General features: G+C 38.8%; 2 protein-coding genes across 4 annotated transcripts in view; one reads left to right on the forward strand and one right to left on the reverse strand.

The window, feature by feature from the left end:
- Positions 1-22,785, reverse strand: part of fstl4 (follistatin-like 4) — a 225,043-nt gene that overhangs the window by 28,053 nt on the left and 174,205 nt on the right. For all 3 annotated transcript variants that reach the window (XM_004561753.4, XM_012922011.3, XM_012922010.3), the window contains 3 exons: positions 15,212-15,378; positions 10,493-10,613; positions 7,341-7,502 (listed from right to left, as the gene is read on the reverse strand). In XM_004561753.4, the coding sequence (XP_004561810.1) occupies positions 7,341-7,502; positions 10,493-10,613; positions 15,212-15,378 (450 nt within the window). The remainder of the gene's footprint in view (positions 1-7,340; positions 7,503-10,492; positions 10,614-15,211; positions 15,379-22,785) is intronic.
- LOC143420711 (uncharacterized) lies at positions 388-4,783 on the forward strand. The gene is made up of 4 exons (XM_076888816.1): positions 388-909; positions 1,166-1,448; positions 1,630-2,145; positions 4,775-4,783. Exons 1-4 carry the CDS (start codon positions 704-706, stop codon positions 4,781-4,783), a joined length of 1,014 nt encoding a protein of 337 aa, XP_076744931.1. The 5' UTR covers positions 388-703.

Below are 22,785 nucleotides of genomic sequence, written 5' to 3' on the forward strand. Positions count from 1 at the left end.
ATCTTCACTGTGTTAAAATTCTGTGATCGAATCATGAATATATGTGTGGTCGTGCATCTAACAGAAGCACAATGAACCAAATACAATAATAATGCAAGTAATGTGTCATCAAAGGTGCAGGGGAAAAGAGACTAAAGACACCTGGGAGCTATAAACCCCCCCCCCACAGAGTTTGATCAATATTCTTGTGTCCACAGGCATTTTTTATCTCAATGAAATCAGAGACATTGTAGCTACATTGTAGCAGCATGTACAACTTGGTCAGACTCTCTTCTGGTCTATATCTGGTCGCTGTGGTTGATGAATACATTTACAGTTTTTGCTCGTTGCTTGAACACTATAAACCCATGCTTATACTAAAGTAACACAACTTGAAGCTTTTGTTACCATACCTCAAACACATGTACCCATACCTTAAACAAAAGTGCTGCTTTGCACTCTGGTTGCAATTATGCAACACACTTACTCCTTTATGCAACACACATGGTCCTGCATACTACACTCTATTTCATACATAAGACACTTCGTTCAAAAATGAAATTTCAGGGTGCCATTTGGAAAACACATGTATCCAAAATACAAAACACATCGGGTAATTGCAACCACTCAAATATACACCTGAAGGCACTTACTTGCAAAACTGAACACCAATTAGCCAACCACAAAAAGCCCTCAGTTTAGCCAATTCAAGAACTTTGCAAGCATGGATGGAGGGAGAGCAAGAGGAAGAGGAGGAGGAGGTCAAAGAGGCCATGCACGGACCCATATTTCTGATGATATAAGAGCAACTTTGGTGGACCATGTCATCAACCACGGCCTGACTATGAGGGAAGCTGGGCAGAGAGTCCACCCACATCTAAGCCGCTTCACAGTGGCATCTGTAATAAGAAAATTCCGACTAGAAAACAGGTCTGTCTTCATCTCACTGCCTTCTACTCTACTCAGATGGTTTTCATAGTACTGTTCTACAGTTACCATATCAAGTGTACAGGGTATTGCAGGGTGCTAATGCTCCTTTTGCAGCCAAAGTGGTAGTTTCTGTGAAACATACCATGATTACTTATATTGAAGTACAGTGTTGTACAGTGGATGATACAGTATATACAGTGAAGTACTGTAAGAAAAATAAGCAAACCGATGACAATATGTGGTTGTATTTCTCTAGAATGACTCGAAGACCTTCTGGGGGAGGACGCCAACGCCTGTTCACACAACGGCAGGAACTTGCTGTTGTGGACCTAGTGAGGGCAGACAATGCCATCCGTCTCCACCAGCTACGACGGAAAATACTTGCAGACAGGCGAGTGTTCAGCAACATAGACCATGTGAGCATCACCACCATCAGACGCATCTTGGGTAAACACAGCATCACCATGAAGCAGCTCTACAGAGTCCCATTCGAGAGGAACAGTGACAGGGTCAAAGGACTTCGAGCTGAATATGTACGGGTACGTGTAACTGTCCCTTACATTTACAATAGAGTATTGGTGAAGTCCAGTAGCAGCTGAATATGTACCATATCAGTACCACATGGATCCATTCTGAGAGCTACACAGGTACCTGTGTGATGGGGTGAGGGTGCTGTATGTGTAGCACTGTAGTACAGTGATATGTTCCCCTTTTTTTCAGAGAATCTTGGCCATGGATGGAGCTGCACAGCCTCATGAATACATTTTCATTGATGAAGCTGGATTCGACCTGAGCAAAACAAGACGACGGGGTCGTAATGTAATTGGCCAAAGGGCAATTGTGCACGTCCCAGGGCAGCGCGGGGGAAACATCACATTATGTGCCGCCATATGCCTTCGAGGGCTTCTGCACCATCATGCAATACTAGGTCCATACAATAGCCAACACATACTCACATTTCTAGATGCTCTCCATGATATAGTTGTACAGAACAGACCAGATCAGCCCAGGTTTGTGGTGATATGGGATAATGTCAGTTTCCATCGGGCTGCTCTGGTCCAGGCCTGGTTCTCCAACCAAAGTCAACTTGAAGTGGTATGCTTGCCCCCTTACTCACCATTTTTAAACCCTATAGAGGAATTTTTTTCGGCTTGGAGATGGCGTGTATATGACCGCCAACTACATGCCCGCATGCCTCTTCTGCAGGCAATGGAACAGGCCTGCGGCGACATTCAGGTGACAGCAATCCATGGATGGTTTTGACATGGAAGAGGATATTTTCCCCGGTGCCCAGCGGGAGAAGACATTGCTTGCGATGTTGATGAGGTCCTGTGGCCAGACCCCAACAGACGGCGGGATCCATGAGCCCACGTATGCACAATTGTCATGATTTTTTGTTTACAGTATAGTGTTTTTTCTATTACTGTATTATGGGGTTTTTTTTGTTTTGGTTTTTTTTGCTTTATCTGAATTCATGGTACTGCAATGTACAATATTGAGTAGGTCTATTTGCTTTTTTGGTTGTTTGCAAATGTGTCTCCTGAAAATATGCCTTCTGAATGAACAATGGAAATCAAAGACTGCAGTGCTTTATATAAAGTAGATTAGTGTGTTCCTCCTGCTCTGTAAGTGTTTGCATATGATGCAAGTATGTGTCATTTTGTCAACAGAGTTACATTTTGACAAAGGAATGTTAGGTTTTGATAGCAGAGTTTAGGTTTTGAGAGTAGAGTTTCAATTTGGTGCAGATGTGAATGGTATATTTCCCAGTGTTGTGTCATGTTTACTTGTGTTTAGGGTTTTGGCACAATGAGCAAAGTTTTGCAAAATGTGTTCAGGCAACGGGCAAAAACTGTAATAGTATTCAATCAAAATAATATACATTTATTATCCCACTATCCAACAACAGGTGTCCTAAATTAACAGTACTGGTTAATTTGACCAAAAATATTTATCACGATATACATTTGAAAATTTGCGCTGACGATATAATTGACACTAGACAAAATACTTTACAACTCCTCAACTTTATTAGTGCAAAAAACAAACAAACATCAATGTATTTTACTTAACCAAGCAGCTGTTTTTTATGTGCATTAAAGTTATATAAAAGTTTAACAGTGCAAATGCAAATTCCTTGCTGACAGTTTAACCAAAAGGCATTTCCAGTGGAAACTGGCCGACATATCCTCAGCATAACCATGTTTAATATCCACAAAACTTAAAAAGAGGTTATACACACACAATACAGTAATATTATGTTGAAGCGCAGTACGTATCACTCCGCGAGGTGCCTGCCTACGATAGCCGTAATGCTCCGACAATCCATCAAAGTGCTGCGGGTTCGTAGCTTAGCAAAGTCGTACTAAAACATTTGACAGATTTTCGAGCGCCATGTACCACATAAAATCGTTTCGAGGTCAGTAAACACAACCAGAATTCATACATAAAGCACACGGGATTATAATCTGTCGATTTTCAGAAAAATCAAAGGATTGATTTTAAGTGTGCCGTATTTTCAAAAAAACACGGTAATAACGACGGCCCGCTAGCATGCTCTACCAAAAATAGTGCTTTGTTGTGTATCTGACGGATGAAAGCCAAACCAGTTCCACACCACTGAAGTTGCAGCATTTTTACAAACCAGTTCTGGTTCATCCGTTTCATTCAACGATCTGCTTTCGCTCTTCTCATTCTCCGTCGCCGCCATGCTTTTTCCGCCATGTGCGTATGAAAACAAAGGCACTGCGCATGCGGGTTTTACCCATATTCTATCACAATATTTCATTTTCTAATCGTTGCCCAACATTATACCGGTATTACCGTGAACGGTATGATATGGCCCAGCTCTAGTACTAGTAACAACCAAAAATTTTTTTTTTACATTTCTGTAGTGGTAAATTAACCAGTATGCACTATATTTTATATTGCTAATATATAATTAGTTAAATTTTCAAATTTATTGTTTAAAAAAAGTTTTAAAAAAGTAAAGCACATTGCTATTTATTTTAATTAAGATACCTAATTACTTATTTACTATAATAGTTTTACTGGTTGTATGCTGCTGCACATACATGAGTTACAGTTTTTTCCCGTACATACGTGCAGCACAACACTGTTGCTCTCAAGTTTCAGAATCATATTCTGAATCGATAGCAACAGGTGATGCTGGTGACGTTTAGAGACAAAAGTCAACATCAGAGGTGAGCTCTCTGATGTTTCCTGCGGCATGCTGTAGCTTTGTGATCTAGAGCTGCACTCTGATCCTTCCTGTAGTACTTCGTTGATCACACAAGGGGGATTTGTCACAGTGGAGCTCTTACAATCCAGGATGTATAAAAACATTAAAGCAAGCTTTCATTTTCACCCCTTTCTATACATCACCTGACATAACATTTAGATAACATCAAACATAGGTACCATCCTTTTCCCTCACATATACAGGATACCATGTGTTCCACCTGCTAAAACTTAAAGCATTTTTAATGGAGGTCTTTCTATAGAATCCATAAACAACAATGCCGCACACAGCTTGTTAAAAAAAAGAGAAAAAAACAACAACTGTTCTTCATCTTAACCTTCTAATTCATGGCCAGTGGGTTAGGGAAAAAAAACAACACAGACATTGATGCAAAGCTTTTCACATTAGTGAAATGTCTTTTGGATTCTGATAATAATTCTCTTTTATCGGAGGAAATGCGTGCAATGCTTTGAAGTGACAGTGCCTTAAAGCACTTCTAACGTCTCATGGAATGAGACAGCACTTTAATTACTTCTAATTCATACTGATGTTCTGATCAATTCTTATTAAAAACCACTGAATCAAGCACTTAAATGAGTGTTTATATCCTCTGCATGTTTGCAGCGCCTGTGATGATGTGACTGGTTTTGTCTTAAGCTGAAGCGATCTCATTTTCTTAAACGGCTCCCCGCAGGATTACTGCATAGGTGAACAGGACATGTCACCTGATTCAGCAGCTCCTGTTAGCTTTATTGGGCTTTAAAGCACCTTTTAACTCACTGTTGTATTACATTTTTGCACACCACAAGTGAACTGCTTGACCTCAAGTAAGAAAGAGTAAATTAACCCTTTAAGACCTACCATAGAACCAAGTCCGCCAGAGCTTATATTATATTTTTACATGCTGTAGAGCCATTTTTGGGAGCATTTCAAGTTGCTATACATCAATACAACCATTACAGCCTAAATTTTAATAATATGTCGGCATTAAGTGCATAGTAATTACATAAATTGCAAAAAAGTGCAATAAACTACAAAAAAATTGAAAATCGTTTTTTGCTTTTTTAACATATATTTCTAGTTAGAGAAATTTAAGAGGCTTATCCCTCAAAACTGTAAATACAAAAAAGTTGCACAAAATAGTTTCCCACCACAGGAAATTTATTTTGAGTGTCTTCATAGTTATATTTTTGAAATACACCAATTTTTATATACTGCAGGAAAAACTAAAATAAATATTATAGTGCAAATTTGCAAAAAAGCAGCATTTGCATCAAAATAAACTATTTCCAGCAGTGCAATATGAGTCCTAAGCATCCCAGAAACGACACAGAAAGTCATAAAGTCAAAGATAACTTGAGGCCCTGATGGTAAAAAAACAAACAAACTACATTTCCGCGAAAATGACGTCACTTCCGGTTTCGGGCAGGTAATGGCGGACATGCAAAAGTTCGCGCTGACGTCTATTCCAACGTAGGAAGTGTTACGAACAGCTGATTGGATCGGCAAAGCGTGTTTCTGGAATATTATATTTTTGTTGCTGCGAGTGCTTTTTATGCAGTTTTTGCAAAAGTATATGTGGAAGGAAACCGTGACTTAGGACAAGCTGATGGCATAAGATGTAAGTACAACTCCTCCGGTTTCATATGCAAAAAATTTATTGCGCTAGCTTACATGGTTGCAGAGCTACCGGGATTTAAAAATAGTTACGCAAAACAGAGCGTGCCCGCTCCGACCGACTTTAAAGGGTTAAAAAAGGTTACATGACACGAGAGAGGCTGCACAGACACACACACACACAGTGATAGTAATTCATCAGTGGTCTCACTTAATGTGTTATCGGCTTCCATCGTGATGCTCTGTAGCCTTATAAATGCTGCTAAACAATTCAGATATATTCTTCAATTAATGCAGCTTAAGTAAGCTACCCTTGACCAACAAGGTAGGTGGTACAGAAATATATTGCCCCCCCCCCCAACACACACACACGCACACACACACACACTCCAAAAAAAGAGAAAAAACAATCCACTGACTCTTCTGGGTCAGAGGAATTATCTGTAATCTCACATGTTGAGATTTCCCTGCGTTTCCTGTTTGACAACAAACTAAATGACAGAAAATATGAGGCAGTGTTCTAACAGTGTTTTCAGCACTGCAGTACTTCCTTTACAGTTCAACTGTGGCTCGCAATCAATACTTCTTACTATCAGCTGTCAGTGCGTTGTTCAAATTTTACAGAAACCTATGAAAAACATGAGGATAGGGGCAACACTTTATATTATCTTTATTAAACTCCCATCAATACAAGTGCGTTGTGGAAATAAAATGGTGAATTACTCTTCCTGTGCTTTGATCACTTTCTCCCCAACCACGGCCAGATTAAAAAAAAGGAACTCTGCGCTACATAATTTGCTTTTCCATGCTATTCTTTTCACTTACCTAGATGTTGTTTATTGAATAAGTACAAATGATCACTTTAAATAGGGCTGCTGCCCCTTTCTGCTGCCCATATTAGTTGGTAAATCTGAAACAGCAGCTACTGCAGTGTTTATACGGTGGTGAACCTTGCAGAACCTCCTTGTTTGAGTGTCTAAGGGTTGAAAACAGGCTATTACCATAGGTAATGACCCACACACAGCCAATAAACTTTCCTTTAATGAGAACTAGGCCGTAAAAAGGGAAGTTGTGCTTCCTCTCTCTGATATTGAGAGTGTATCATAAAACAAAAAAGCCTTCTTGCCCAAATAAGTTGTTGCCGTCTTCTGTCACACAGTGTATTTCTTTTTATCTTCAATCTCCCATCTCATTCACCATCTAATAATAAGTATGTTTACATTGTCAGAGGAGCAAAAGGATGTAGTGAAAGAGGGCAGCTGAATTTCTTTTCAATCATGGTTTCATCACAGTGGTACAGAATGCAAATAAACTGAAAGTGTATGAGAAATTATTACTGTGGACAAGTGGAACCACTGGCTTTTCAATAAAAAAAAGTTGCTTAAATAAAATAGCAGCTTGAGTTTCAAGATTTGTTTTCATTAGTCTTATACATTGTGGTGGTTTATAAAGATTTATGCTTTTTCCATTGTACACTGTTGTTGCTGCGTATTGTGCACTTGGAAGAAATCACTTTACCACCGAGCTGTGACACACAAAAAATATGCTGATAGCAAAACACTGCAAAACTCACCTATGAGAGAGAGCTGTTTGGAGGATCTCGGCTGCAGATCCATGCCATTCTTCAGCCAAAGGAGTTTGGGATTTGGGATGCCGTCGGCGTGGCAGTGGAGGCTGGCAGATACGCCGGGCTCCTGAGCCTGTGTCTCTGGATAGACCAGGATCACTGGAGGGACTGGACGCATATACACAAAACCAAAAATACAAATGGAAATAGTAAAGCGGCAAGTGAAAACATAATTACACACTGTTTCATTGGTAGACCGTAACTCCTGGGGGAATATAACACAAACACCCACACACACAGTGGGCAGAGAGGAATTTGTCTCACCACAGCATGGAATATATTCACAAATAACAAGAATCCAAGAGCTCTGGGGCTGCTTTATTACAGCTTGAATCCTGCAAGAAATAGATGTCGGACGTATGTGTCACTTACCACCTCCTTTGGAGAAAGAGCCGTAAATAGATGTGGAGAAATTGAGGAGGAAAAATGAAATATGAAGTAACAGTTTACATGAACAGGTAAGATGCTGTTTTCGGATTATTGTGCTTTGCACATTTTGCACCGTGGGCCAGCTGTCAAATTCTGACAGACCCTTCCTCCAGGAGCTTACTCACCTCTCCCATTCAGCTTTCCTCATTTTTTAAATGTTACCCCTTATAGCTCTTTTTCTCTCCTGTTCCTGTGTTTAAAGTGCTGTGCAAAAGTCTTGAGCCACCCTTTGGTTCTTTTCATTTTCAAAGAGCCAGACGTTCTTGTAATCTTTCAAAAAAGGCAAGTAACTCGAGGGATGAATCAGTGTTGTGTCTACGCATCCAGAAAATGTAGCCAAGAACCAGTTTTAAATGATATCTTTAGGCACTCTTGTTATTTTGCAGCCTGTTGTAAAAGAACATAATTTCTTTTGTTGAATCTATGAAAAATGACAAAGCAGTCTGACAGGAAAAAAATAGTGTTTTTGGCCAATAAGGTAATTCAAATATCTAAATATTTGGCATATTTTGGCATGGCGTGTAGTGTGTCCTCACAACGCATTGAAGAATCATCTTCAGTAGATGATCAGTATCTGAAAGTCATGTTCTTAAGAAACATGAAAATTTTTTAGCAAAGACCTCACAAAGGACCCGACAGATGCATCTGGCCCTTCACTTGATCTCTTTACTGGTCGCCCATGCCTCTAGAACCTAGAAATGGTCTCAGTGCTGTGTTTCAGGCAGTGGTGTTGGTGACCTTGTCAAGGTTAATGGAGTTACGAATATAGAAAATCTGCATCAGATTTTGATCCACCATACAATGGCATCTGGAAAGCATCTGATTAGCAATAGCTTCTGTTTTTAAGCATGACAGTGATTCCAAACACACTGGCAATGCAGTAAAAGCATACCTGGATAGGGAAACACACAGTGGAACAATACAAGTCATAGATTGACACAAAAGAACCAATTTCCAAAGAGGAGCTTTGAATGTCTTTTAAGAAGCCTGGAGAACAATTCCTAAAGACCTCCAAGTTTTGGTATTGACTTCCACGCTCTTTACAATTGTCCAAACTCTGTTTTTTGCCTTATATACTGTGTTTCCATGTATGTTTGCAGACGTTTGAATAAATCACCGAATCTCTGTGTTGTTTTCCTCACAAAGTATAAAGGTTAAAAAGAGTTTCTTGAGACTTTTGCACAGTATTGTTTGTCTACCTCAAATCCAACATTGTAATGACCTGCCTTATCATCCTACAAAACAAACATATGATGAACTCCTTCTTGCCAAAAGTATCTATAATATAGTCTGTATGTGACGTTAACTGTTCTGTTTCATTACCAAAACAGCACTTAACTAAACCAACCCTTTCTCTTCTTTCAACATTACTAATGTTTTTAACTTTTTGACATTATTAATGTCAAAGATTTCATATATACTTCTCTTATACTGTCATACTACAGGGTACGGCCACGGCTACTTCACCAATACTAAAGCTGCAATATCATCATTCCTCTCACCAAAGAAAAGAAAGCACAACAGGATACAAACCGCCCACTTAGTATAATGTGGCACTTGGCTCATTTCCAATGCACCTTATCTCACCTTGTCATATCTTATTTGAAATACCTTGAATCCCTAACACAAACATTTGGTAATTGCTCTTTCCTGATCACTCGCCCTTCAGTCCCCCTGTCTGTCTCCATGACTCCCTTCACATCACTCCCCCTCCCTCCTTTTTTCCGACGATTCCACAAAAAATACCAAAACAAAAACAAGACAAAAAAAGGACCCATTGTGATCCCTCCATCGGAAGAGGCTTAGTTTAATCATTTGTATTCCGCGTTTGAGGCTGAATACATTCAGATTCAAAAACAAAAGCACAGTTTAAGGGGGTCACCTTTGTTGTGCTACAGGTGTGGAGCTTTAAACTTTCTCATAGGTTTTTCTTTCGAGAGATGTTGAGTAAAGTATAACAGTAGCAGAGACGAATACTCTAATTTTGGTAATTATAATGAGTGAGGCAGCGCTTTGATAACTTCACTGGTGTTCTGTGTTTCTGCTGGTTTCTAAATGAATACCAACGTAAGTAGCTTTTATCCACTGCACAGAATCAGCTGAATAGGCTGCATGCACTCACATTTCATTTGCAGCCTAATATGAAATTATGTTTTGCTCTTTGGCAAGAGTTACTTTGATGCAATGCTCCGTGTGCCCTTGTCTCCCGAAGCTCTTGTATGAACCATGCTACTTAAAAGACACTTCATCTTTGCGTTTTGCCTTTTTTTGTCATATATGAAATTAAATTTGATATCTTTTGCTTTTTGTTCTTCGTCAGGCAAACACTTTTATTTGTTTGACGTTTGCTAGACAAACACTGGAATAGATAAATCTTCATTAAATAGCTTCCTGAACAGAATGATTAGTTATTGGGAACATTATTCGATGGTGAGCCCTAGCTCCAGATAAACAGACTAACAAGACAGACAAAAAATGATGCAACACACAAAGTTTTTTCAGTTCATTACAACCTTTGCTGTACTTTTGGAATCATTGTTATGCTACTAAATTGATGTGAGACCAGCAAGACAACTTCCTGATGATATCCAAACACTAAATGCCATCAATTTTTTTCCCAGAATTTTGTCCACATCACCACTGTAAGTAAGAAATGAGCTACTACTGACCATTCACCTGGAGCACATGTGTCTGATAGAGGTCTTCATAGCCGTAGGCATGGCAACTGTAGTTTCCCATGTGGATGGTTGTCACCTTAGTGATGTACAGGGAGCCATCGTCCCCAAAGTCCTGAGATAGAGGGAAGAGATGGATGAGTAAAATTAAGTGAGAAAAGAGGCAAAAAGGCAAATGCGGTGAGAGGGCGTGAAAAGTAAGGAAGAAGCGGGAGGAAAATTAAAGATGGAAAAAGAAGAGTGGGAGGTGTTGGAGAGGGAATACCGGTGAAGAATGGGGTGCAGAAAACATCCACGGGGAGTGAGGTGGAAAAATGAAGGTATCTTGATAGAATAAATAGGGATGCTTGAAGGGAACAGAGAAAGCAGGCACACAACAGCAGGGAGTGATGGGAAAAGACAGCAGAGAAAAAGAGTGATGCGAAAAGGACGAGAGACCATGAATCAACGGTTTCCCTGTTGAGCTGAAGCAGGCAACAGGGAATTTGATCCTCCTCTCTCCCTCATCACACTGCCTCAGCCTGATAAATGGCAAGGGTTAAAAATATAAAGCCCATTAGGTTGATGAATGGAGCGGGTTGTTGTTGGTGCAGCATGCTACAGTCACCAGGGGGTTTCCAGCCACAGCTTAGGGTGGATTAAGGCATTAAATAGTTTGCTGTCCCACCAAGTGGCAGAGCAGATGTCCTGATGCAGCTCTGTCATGACATGGAAACCACAAATGGCAGCTCTTCCTTTTCTCTTTTCCTTTTTTGAGGGCTCTAGAAATTAATGTGACCTGACAAGGGGGCGGCGTTGTGACAGGAAAAATGTGAAATGATTTTCCCGTAAGATAGATGGAGGAACTTAGGCAGCCTTTCAAGTTCAGGATTTACAATTAAGAGAAGAGACAGCGCTACACTGGCAAGGACAATTAAAACTGAATGGGCCACTCGGACTGCAAAGTAGGACTGTAGTACAGTAAAAAAAAAAACAAGGGACTGAGGATGGCGGTCTCCTAAAACTGACTCAGTTGAGGTACCTTGGATTTTATCTTCAGTTTGTCAGCTGAAATTATGTTTTGGTTGGCTGTAAACTTCAAAGTAAGTCACATTTATCTGTGATACGGGTCATATCACAGATGAGTGATCTTAGGCACTAAAATGTAAACCATAAGGCTTAACATGTGTTGATGCAATGCTCTGCAGGTCCACTTGACTGTAGTGCAACTGGGCAGACATCGTAATGGTTAAATATAAGATTTTCTTTTAGAGGAAACAATTCAAGTCCAAGGTAAAATAAATTAAAACCCCGTTTTTCATCTTTGACTAATACATTTACATGGTGATGACCAAGCCTGCATTGTCTCTGGGTAGCTGGTGCTATTACTGCCTAAGAATAAATGGGAGAGACCTGGCCTGCAAACCTCATCATAACGTAATTGTATTAGCCGTTAATCTTTGAGTTTGTGAAATGTGCTGATGACACATGGACACAGAATTAAAAAAAAGGTGTTGGAGAAAAATTACAGGGTTTTATTACTATTCAAGGAAAATTACACACTTGAATAATAAGAGCAGTCCCAGAGTTACACAGAAAGATGGTCAGTGGCCACATTCAAATTAATAGATCTTAAATCACTCGCGGAAATTATTCCTTTCACATGCAAAACTAAATCAGAGTCTCCTTTGGTTTGTTCTCTAATGATAATCATCATTAATTTACCTTGATATACAGAATAGAGCCGAGTAGTACTATAGTAGTAGTAGAAGTAAGTATCTGCTTCTATATCTGTTTAATACATGTTAGCAATGCATATGCATATGGAAGCTCTCTATTAACTTTTTTTTGATGAAATATAGCTAATTTCATTTCCCAATAATCAGTTTCCTATCGCAGCACTTCATATGAACTGAAAACTGAATCCACCCATATACACAGTGCGTTACTTTTTGGGGGCACAAAATGTGAAATGCCTTTTTTGTGATCGCTGGTGAAAGCACTGAGAAAGAAGCTCAACGGAAAGAGAAAAATATGGGCAAAGCTAAAAAAAAAAGAAGAAGAATAGACTGACTGTGATAGAGGCTCAGCTTTCTGGTTTCAATGAGGTTATATATGCCAGAGAGCAGGACTACTTCAAAAACTATCAAATAAAACTTCTGAAAACAATCCTGTTTCCATTCTGCGCAGCTCAACAGGAGAGAAAGGTGTGCTGAAAGGACTTCGACAGGAGAGTAATGTCCCGTCCCTCCTGTCACTGGTCACCTCACAGAACCACTGTGGTCCAAATCAACTTGTACAAAATGCTACACAATAAAAATAAAAAGTCTCAAAAAGACAATAGATCTGTGTTTGTTTCTAACACCCTGCCCTTTTTTGATGCAATTTAACTGTTCTTACATATGAGGTTTAAAGGGAAGTTTGCCTTGGAAAATCTATTCAAAGCTGCCCTGCATATGGATATTAAATACATAGATTTCTATTATAGTCCTGTATAAATTGCAAGAACATGTGCACATGTTGAGATGAAATATACCCTGCATCAATGAGATACAAAATCCTAGCATAAACTTGAATATTTACCTTTAGCCCTTTATGAACTAATTTATTTGGATGCCTACATTTTCATTACTTAATGGCTTCTTTATCTTTCGTTTAGCCAGGAAGTCACTTAATCTCCAGAGATGGCTGTCCAAACTAGCTTAATTGACCAGTTGGCCACAAAAACTTGGCACGTTGCATTAAGTATGCAATTTCTCTTGTTCTTTCTGGCACCGACATCCAGTGTGTGCAGAATAACACAAAATATTAAGAAGCTCCACACGCAGAGGTTATCCCTTTCATTAATTCTGGGATTCAGTTTTTAAGCTTCAAGTTTGATTTGAGTGACTAAAAAGGAAGCCAAACAAACTCAAGCTTCCTCTCCCACCATTTAGATCACTGTGCTCTGTGAAAATTCATTATGCCCGGTCAAAAACCCCAAGGGACCTCTGTTGCCATCACCTCTCCTCCAGTCTCCACCTCAACACTTGACATTGTTTATCCGCTCATCATCACAGCGGACCAACAAGGCTGCTCATTAACATGCAATTAGTGAATTGTGATCCGGTTGTGGATAAAGCAAGGCCGACACTGCGCTGTCACCTGTGCAGATGTGTCTAAACAGGAGCATGGCGACATAGTTCATTAAGCACTGAGCGAGGTATAATTGCACCATTTCATGGAGGGTGCGAGGGAATCGTTGTTTTCTTTATTTAATTCCTCTCCTTGATTTTTGTCCCCGTCCTGCCCTGTTTTGGTTTCTCAGATGCTGGTGGATTATTAGGTGGGGTCGCGTGATAAGAGGTTCCGTTAAATGAAGAGCACGGGATTCTCTGCACACCTTCCATCATTTCAGATCCCCGATGAGCATTTTATAAGTATCACAAGCAGTGTGTGAATACAAAAAGAAAACAATATGCTAGTGATTAGAGACTAACTGAAAAACTCCCAGAACTCTTAACGCTTTTACAGCAGCGATGTGATTTTCTAATTTTAAAAAGTGTTAATAGACTTTCTGGTTTCAATCCATGTGAAGAGCCCCCCGACTGTGCCCCCATGCTGCTGAAGTTTACCAAATATTAATTAGGCGGTCCACTCAGAAGAACCTTTGGCAGACAAACACGCTCACATGCTTTAAGGTTGTGCGTGTGCATTCTATTTAAGTCGATGTCAAGACTGATAAATATGTTTTATAAAGTAACTACAGGACTTATGTAATTGTAGAGAGTTTCCTCATGAGTGCCTGGGAATTTTAACCAGCACAGTTTTACTAATATGTTTTTATATTTACAAAGATCGCTCATAGAACTCTCAACCTCATTTTCAACAGTAGATACACAGCAAACAGAAAGTTGGCAACTATAGATGGTAAAGACATTTAATTAACTGGCAGTTGAAGAATCAAATATTTGTATCTATGGTCAGAAGAAACAAAGCAGATGAAAAGTAGGTGGTAAATTTTTGCTTGCTTCTACTACAACAGCTTATAATTATGGAAGCCCGTTTCCACCACTAAAAAAGAAACAAAAAAGTATCCATAACTCAAAATTTCAAGTTATTTTCTCAAAATTTTGAGTTAGCGCTGCCAATCAGTAATCTACGTGAATAACGTCATTTTCTTGTTACCCGGAAGGATATGGCACAAAGGAATGCGCACTCAAAACCAGATTGTAACAAATTGGCACTTTTGAGAGTACGTTTGCTGATAGCAACTCCATGTGATTCAGCTAATGACACAAGGATTTCATCATTTGTGAAGCAACGCTGAAAATACTCAGCAATCTGTGCATTCATGATTGGCTATAATACTGGTAGCTTAGCTGTAGCATTTGTAGCTGAGGGCTGCAGCTTCCGGGTAACAAGGAAATGACGTCATTCACATAGATTACTGATTGGCAGCGCTAACTCGAAATTTCGAGTTAATAAATCAAAATTTCAAGAAAACAACTCAAAATTTTGACTTATGGATTCTTTTTTTTTTAGTGGTGGAAACGGCTTCCATATATAATACCTGACTTACACAAGCAGTTTATGTACAAAACCTTATCCGCCAATAAAAATCAAACAACCTCAGTTTTTAACTGCTTATAGCCATAAAGAACCAGCAACTTGACTTTGTAGTTGTGTAGTTTGCAGTTGCGCACCAACAACCACAAATAATTACATCAACCAAGGAAAAAGACATGAACTCACATTGATGTCCTCCAGGTCCAAGAAGTTTAAGATGATGCCATTCCTCTTCCAGATGACTGGTGGGCGCAGCGTCCCCTGGATGGCGCAGGTGAGGACTGCACTTAGGCCCACTGTTACTGTGGAGACGCTGATTCGCTGGTCCTCGGCCAGGCTCAGCTGGACAACCTCTGTTCAAATGAGAGCATGAAGGAAAATAATTTGCGGTTGGCAGAGAAAGAGACAACAGTAAGAAGAAAGGATTGAGAAAAAGGGGAAGATGGAGAAATAACAAGAAAAATCACAAATCTGAATGAGTGCTGATGAATTGGAACTATAGCCAAGCTGAACACATTTCTAAGCATTCATCTCATTACAAGTGGACCGAGGAGGATAAACAGCTGTCCGGCTGTGAAGGATATGCAGTATGAAGAAAGGCCACATATCAGAGGACACGCAGCCAGCCAAATATCATTCTTCTCATTAAGGGAAATTTATGTTCATTGAAATGGCCGTCCAATTCAATTCACCTTTACGGCAAATTAAGAATTATTCTTCTCTGTTCCCGCTGGCGCTATAAATAGTATCTGTCGCCAAGATGTGTGGCCAGGCACCAAATCTACATGGTCCCAGTAAGACTTTGAATCCAAAAGCTTCATCATATACTTTGTACTGTCTTAAATGTAGTCTGGGTCATGGGATATGTTATAACACGAAACATGTATTTTAAACCATTAAATATATTGTGTGGCCTGTATTGCACCACACCACCTCATCATTTGTTTTCCAGTTTTTGTATCGGTTTAAAGTTGATGCATGTATGCCTGCTGCCAAAAGATATTATGTGTATCTGCAATTCATTTGAGTCACAACTGACATGATACGTGATCCCACGTCAATACTGGCTCAGGAAACAATTCAATAAATGTAAGTAACACAGATACCTGACAAAAATCTCAGTGGAGCCAACTGAGAGCAACAATCAGCTAATCATCTCATGTGTAACACACACACACACACGATTTTATCAACTGATCCTGTTACATGACTTTGCAGCACTGAAATAGTTATAGAAAGGGTATCACACTGAGGATACACTGATGCGAAAACACACAAAAAATACTATTACTGGAATCCCTGATGACGCTAAAGACCAAATGCAATCACATAATATTACAGACTAATTAGCATATTTTAATTGTTAAACATTGCTAAATATAAGGTAGTTAATATAGTTAAATATAAGGAATAATTTGAGTCCATTAGACTTCCTGACCTATGTAAAAGCAACATTTATTTAGACACCATTGCAATTCATTTACTTTTTCTACCAATATTAGCGAACAATAGATTTATGGATATTCTCTTTCATGTTCTGTGGCATCTAACAGTGGTTTCTAGTGTAATTGTTATTCAGCGCGTTACTGCCCGACTTTGACAGTAGTGTCATTTATTTATTGCAGCTGCTAAAATTAGTGAAGCATTACAAACTTGAAAGTATCTGCCTGCCATGGAGCTTCTTTTAGATCCAAAAAAAATGTTGAGGAACTGATTAAGAATAAACTAAACTTAGTGTGATGACATATTTTTACACACCTGACATTTTGCTATCACAGCTATCCGAATGCTTGTAGAGAAAAAAAATGATTAAAGTTTCCTAACTTCAGCTTCCTCTCCATGTATTCAATCTATCATAACATGCAGCATCATAACACATAGACCTACATGAAGAAAAAGACTAGAACACTCCTAAATTCCTGACTGAATAACAGTGGTGAGGCCAGCATCACAACAAATCGCCATTTTGACATCCACCAGGAACAATATTTCATTGTCCAAACAGACTTCAACGAGATGGCTAAGAGACTTTGAAATGTTTCTTGGGGAACTTGCTTGTCTGGAATCCGACTGTGACAAACCCTGTTGTAAAAGACCCCGGGATATTAGCTGTCTGTTTCACATAGCTCTCCAGATGATAGATATATCCATGCTGACAGCTCGGTCTGTCAGTGATATTTCAGAATGCCTTGGGTACAGTACACTGCCAGGTCCAACAAAGTTATAATTCAGCAGATCAGTAATTTGGGTGGCAGAACAGGCTTTGAGTGCCATGTGGACAGATGAGGGATGAAATGCATTGATCTGACATGGCTTGGAGGGGTGATTTCAGGTGGTACAGTGAATTTCAAGTAGACCACTGCTCACACTGAATTTAATACAGTGCATTGGAAGCAAGACCTGTGTAGCTTGCTGTGTGTTTATGCAATGAATGCTCACTCTTAAGACAGACGCAACCATCAATACATTATTTAAAGGTAGAGTTAAAAAGTCTCCATGTTCATTTATGAAATGTAATTAATATGAATTATGTGCAGAACAGCTACAGTTTATACAAGCAATAAACTGTAGTCTAGTAACTGACTTAACACACACTCGTAGATTTCCTTATCAAGATATAATATCAAAGATCTGGTCCTCAAACACAGCAGCAAATCTAAAATAGAGCAGCTAAAAACAAAAAATGATCAAGGTGATGCAAGTGCCGAGCCAAAGTCCAAACCTTAACCTGGCTGACGTCCTGTAGCCTTAAGAGAGCTGTGCACAACAAAAGTGTGCAAATTTTCCTCCAAATCAATGCGAGGTACTGATAAAATCATACGAAAAACAATTGCTGCAACTTGTTGCTGCCAAAGGCGTCTCCACAAGCTCCTAAATCACGGTGTGTATTAGTTTTTCAGACTCTATTTCTTCATTTTGGCAGTTTTTGTTATTTGTCACGAGTTGTTGTCCACTAGAGTTTGGTTTTAAATAATTTGAAATTTAATAAAGACCAGATGACGTGATATGTCCTAATAGATAAAACCATAAAATGGATTAGGATGTTCTTTCTTTTCAGCATAACTGCATATTGAGGCTGTTAACTCCAAGTTTGTAATCAGTTTAATTCCACAGACAAATTCTTGCTATAAGAACTAACTGCGTACTGAGGAAGAGGGGAAAATAAGAAAACTGGTTGCACTAGTATGCTGTGTTTGTGTACTTAAATCTCTGTTTGAGGACTACATGAGGTATAGGTTGGTGAATTTTAGATAGCACTGTTTTTATCTCGTTTTGGAATGAATACCTTCAATCCATCCTGTCAGAAAGCAATATGGCAGCGGTGAAAAGATAACCTTCGAAGCCCTAAAGCAAGGCAGTTACCTTGCTGTTTGCAAACCAAATCAAATAGAAAATGCACCGTCAATCCATCGGCGGCTGTGTTTAGATGTTTCTGTCAAAACATCATCATATGAGGTCAATCTAAACTTTTAACATTGCGGCTGATATATTAGTCATCACTTTTAATGTCTGTCAGAAACACCATGGTAAAAAAAAAGACCTATGAAAGACGGACTAGTTGTGAAATTAATCGTGACACCGTGAAATTAATTCTGAGCCCATCCTTACTCAACCTGCTGAGATTACAGTCAAGAGACCAAGAAGAGACAGAAAAACCTCTGCCTTTGTGTGCAAGGGGAAAAATTGGTGTATAATAATAATTACAAATCATAATGATTGCTTTAATGTCATTTTCCAATGGAAATGAGTCATTAATGAATTTTTTTTAAATGTTTTAAGCTGTAATTAAAGTCTTTAGATACTTGAAAGTTGGCTTCTGAAGAGTTAAAGGAAATAGACACCTTTAATGAGCTTTAGATGACAGTCACACATTGCAACTTTGGTTTTATGTTCACAGGCAGACCCCACTTTTCAGCACTCTTGCTTTGAAAAGCAATGCTGTTCCTCATTCACAACACCTTCAGCAACTTGTGAAGCTGCTTGATCAGACAGGTCCCCCCTGTGTTGACAGACCATTTGGCATGAGGTGTTACTATGGTCACTTTTGCACATCGACTAACAGGGACTTGTTAAAAGGCAGAGCTGAATTAATTTATCAGATCAGGATCAGAGCCACGGTTTCACATTATAAGACCCCAGAATTACTTTTGTTTTTTAATTTGACTGTAATTTAACCAGAAAAAAACCCACACAGCACTCTAGAGACTTTAAATCTCTTTTGCCCAAGATCACTCAGTACAAACGATACATACAGTGATGCACACAAAATAAGTCTATACATTGTTCTATTGTTTATTGCGGTAGTTACGTTCTAAAAATAACCCGCGATAGGTGAAATCTGCGAAGTAGCCAGCTTTAATTTTTACAATTATTATAGATGCTTTAAGGCTGTAAAACCCCTCGCTACACACTTCATACACTTTTCTCAGACAGGCTAGAACATTTTCACACTGTTCTCTTGTTTAAACACTCTCAAAGTTCAAACCTTTGTAGAAAAATAAGTCCAGTATTATAGAAACCAAAGGCACCTGTTTCGTCGACATTATTGTGTTTGTTGGGGAAAAAACTTACAAACATACCGTACAGCACTTCAGAGTCACACTGCTAGCGATAGAAGATTTATGTAAATTTGACAAGCTGAATGCATTCGTGCAGGAGACACGGCATGAGATTGATTGACAGTGGTCTACAGCCAATCAGGACGCACAACACAATGTGCGCTGTAAGAGGAAGAGCAAAATTGCACCAAAATAGATCTGCGAAACAGCGGGGCCGAGAGAACCACGTTATAGCGATGGACCACTGTACATAAAAAAAGGTAATGAAGTACCAAAACATAATAATAATAATAAAAAAATACTAGATGCACCTAAGGTATCAATTTCAAAACCCTACGTCACCTTGTTCTTGATTTATTGCATTCACAAGATTTTTAGAAAACCTGACCTCTGACCTTGAGTTGGAGGCCATTAACACCTGAACTTGCACCCATGATATCAGTTTGAAAATCCTAGGGTGCTTCTTTCTCAAGTTATGGCCTGAACAAACTTGGGTGTCTATGCCAAGCCTGCATGCTGGGGTGACGACAATATCCCATCAGCCTTTTCTTCCTGAGAGGTAAAAACTAAAGCAACATTAGAACTGAAATGTGATACTCAGGCACAACATCTGCTGGAAAATCTGATTTAAACTGGACCCAAATTCATGTATCAAGGCCCCCAAACTCCCTAAGACTGAGCAGGTAATGATACGGATAAAGCAGTATATTTAAACATCATTTTCTCCAATACAACATATGCTTAAAATGAAGTGAAGTGAAGTGAAGACAATACCCTTAGTGAGCCTTCTTAAATTTGTGGACTAGTCTACAGGAGGACAACGCACTACATTCAACACAGGCATCCAATGTGCACGTGTGAGTAAGGCAAATGGAGTTTGTGTTGAGTTTCCGTGACAAAATTCATAATTTAGGATGGATAGGTACTGCAAACATGCATGCATATAAATAAAAAAAAAAAGAAAACATTTTTTCTTTCACCAGTTGCTAAATTAAGAAAGGATTAAGAAAGATAAATCTGAATATCAGAGTCACTAAGTTCTGATAGCTGAAAGGGTCAGTGTTTTACATTTTGTGTTTTATGATTTCTGTTTTCTTTTTTGACCTGCATGTAGAATACATCTTAGATCATATTAGGTGAGGTGTATTGTTCCAAGACCTAAGCCTGTTTATGGAGTTGAATCAGACCATGGACCTATTACAGAACACACTCTGAACAAACTCAGAGCCTAGCTATAAACAGAAAGACTCAACAGAGTTGTTTCAATCAATTCTAAGTATGTTGACCCTGACTTAAACTCATCCGTGAGTAGAGAAAGAAAGCCATTATTAATGGAGCTCCGATAACACGACTCACCATGACAACAAAAGAGAGAAGAGCCTCCATTTTAATACAGTTGACTAATGAACATGAATGTGTATCAATAGAAACCAAAGAGAAATATCGAAAGATGTGTTTTCTGTTGGCCTGCCATATTATTTAAACCCAGCAAGACTCATTTCGGGGATTTTCAGTGGAAAATATGCTGAGGTTTTCACTTTGAATTTTCAGACATCGGACCTTTTAAAATGTTGCTTGATTTAATAAGTGTATTACAACATGCCAGCATATTTCAACATGAAATCCAGTCAGAATACAATCAAACTGTCTGCAGCCTGCTTTTAAAAACCACTTTAAACTACATTTAGTCCAGTTTTAGTCATTTCAGACAAATATTCCCTCAAATGTTCACATAATCTCCAATCGCCAACTGTGACAGACATTTTTCCATCAGTGTCAATCATTCCAACATGACGAGTGGTTGGTAGTTGATTAGTATGTTATGTGTCTAAAGCTTCATATATATAAGCTTTATTTAAACAGTGATTGACACTACATGTTTCAGTGCTAGGGAATTGGCTTACAACTTAGCTGCTCTGTCCACAGAGTTACAGAGTTAGAAAGATGCAGCCTATTGATTTGATTCTGAGCTGATAATAAATCTGTGATGTAATCACAGTCTCTGTTCTTACACTGGCGACTGATTAATCCAGAAACCCAGAGGTTCCCTAATTTCAAGGTTAACAAACTCAGAGTTTACATTACACCTGCTTTGTGAAATATGGCCCAGTACATCTCTGTACTATCATCAGTATACATGTATAAAACTAATAGTTTTACTCCAGCGCAGATATCTGGGACATGCCCTTATTCTGGGTAAGGTAGCCAGAAGTGAATCATTTTGCTTGCATGCACTGAGATTGTAAATAGTTTTTAAACTTTTCCAACAAAAATACAGAAATAATATGGGCTGTGCCTTAGAAAAAATACATATTAGCAGAGTTTGCTGTTGGTTGCTTACTGTTGCTTAATGCAACATCTATATTTCGTTTAAAAACCTTAACTATGTCATCACATGTTCATCTTTACCTGCATAAAACTCAAACAGGCAATCAATCCCTGAATTTAATGGAAAAATGTGGAACAAAGCGAGAAAACTTTGTGTTTCTACTATTTTTATAGTTTAAATTTTGGTGAGTTTGACAATGTATAAGCTTTTTTTTCTTTGTTTTTTCATTTATTTTGTAATTTCAGAACAATGTCAATTTTGACCTTGGGGAGGAAAATATATAACTATTTATTTGTGCTTGAAGTAAAAAGAGCTAAAAATCTAGCCAACGATTAAGCCTCAGTTGCCACTTCAAAGTGCACTTTAAAAACATCCAGTCCCAGGATAATGAATTACACCCATGTTTATTTTAACTATGAACATTATTTCTGCCTTTTGTGGGACCCTATAAAAATCGGTTTTAAAAAACGCCTCCCATGCTCTGTCCTGTTCTCAAATGACCCAGACAAATTGCATATCCACAGGCAGTGCCCACTCTGCCCCGGCTGACTGGGAAAGGTTGTCATGACATTAGCTAGTTAATGATTCCTACACTCCCTTCCTTTTTACCAAAATAGCTCCTAACGTATATGTAAGTTAGTAATTGACACTCTGGGGAATTCAGGAGCTCCTCTGATCGATCATCCCTGCTAACCGAGCTATGGATCAGCTGACAGGGAAGTTTCCTGTATCAAGCTCAGGAGGGATATACATGAATAAAAAAAATAAAAGGAGTGAGAGAACAGAGAAGGAGTGAGGCCAAATACTGCAAGAAACAAATACAGAAACAAGGGTTTAAACCAGAAAATAAAACAAATGTGAAAAGAAACAAG

Source organism: Maylandia zebra, linkage group LG10 (genome assembly GCF_041146795.1).
Source record: "Maylandia zebra isolate NMK-2024a linkage group LG10, Mzebra_GT3a, whole genome shotgun sequence".
NCBI lineage: Eukaryota > Metazoa > Chordata > Actinopteri > Cichliformes > Cichlidae > Maylandia > Maylandia zebra.

Excerpts from the sequence above, each read along its gene's own strand:
- LOC143420711 (XM_076888816.1), top strand. The coding sequence starts at position 704 with ATGGATGGAGGGAGAGCAAGAGGAAGAGGAGGAGGAGGTCAAAGAGGC. Across the intron at positions 910-1,165 it reads AAATTCCGACTAGAAAACAG|AATGACTCGAAGACCTTCTG; the intron begins GTCTGTCTTCAT and ends GTATTTCTCTAG. Across the intron at positions 1,449-1,629 it reads TTCGAGCTGAATATGTACGG|AGAATCTTGGCCATGGATGG; the intron begins GTACGTGTAACT and ends CCTTTTTTTCAG.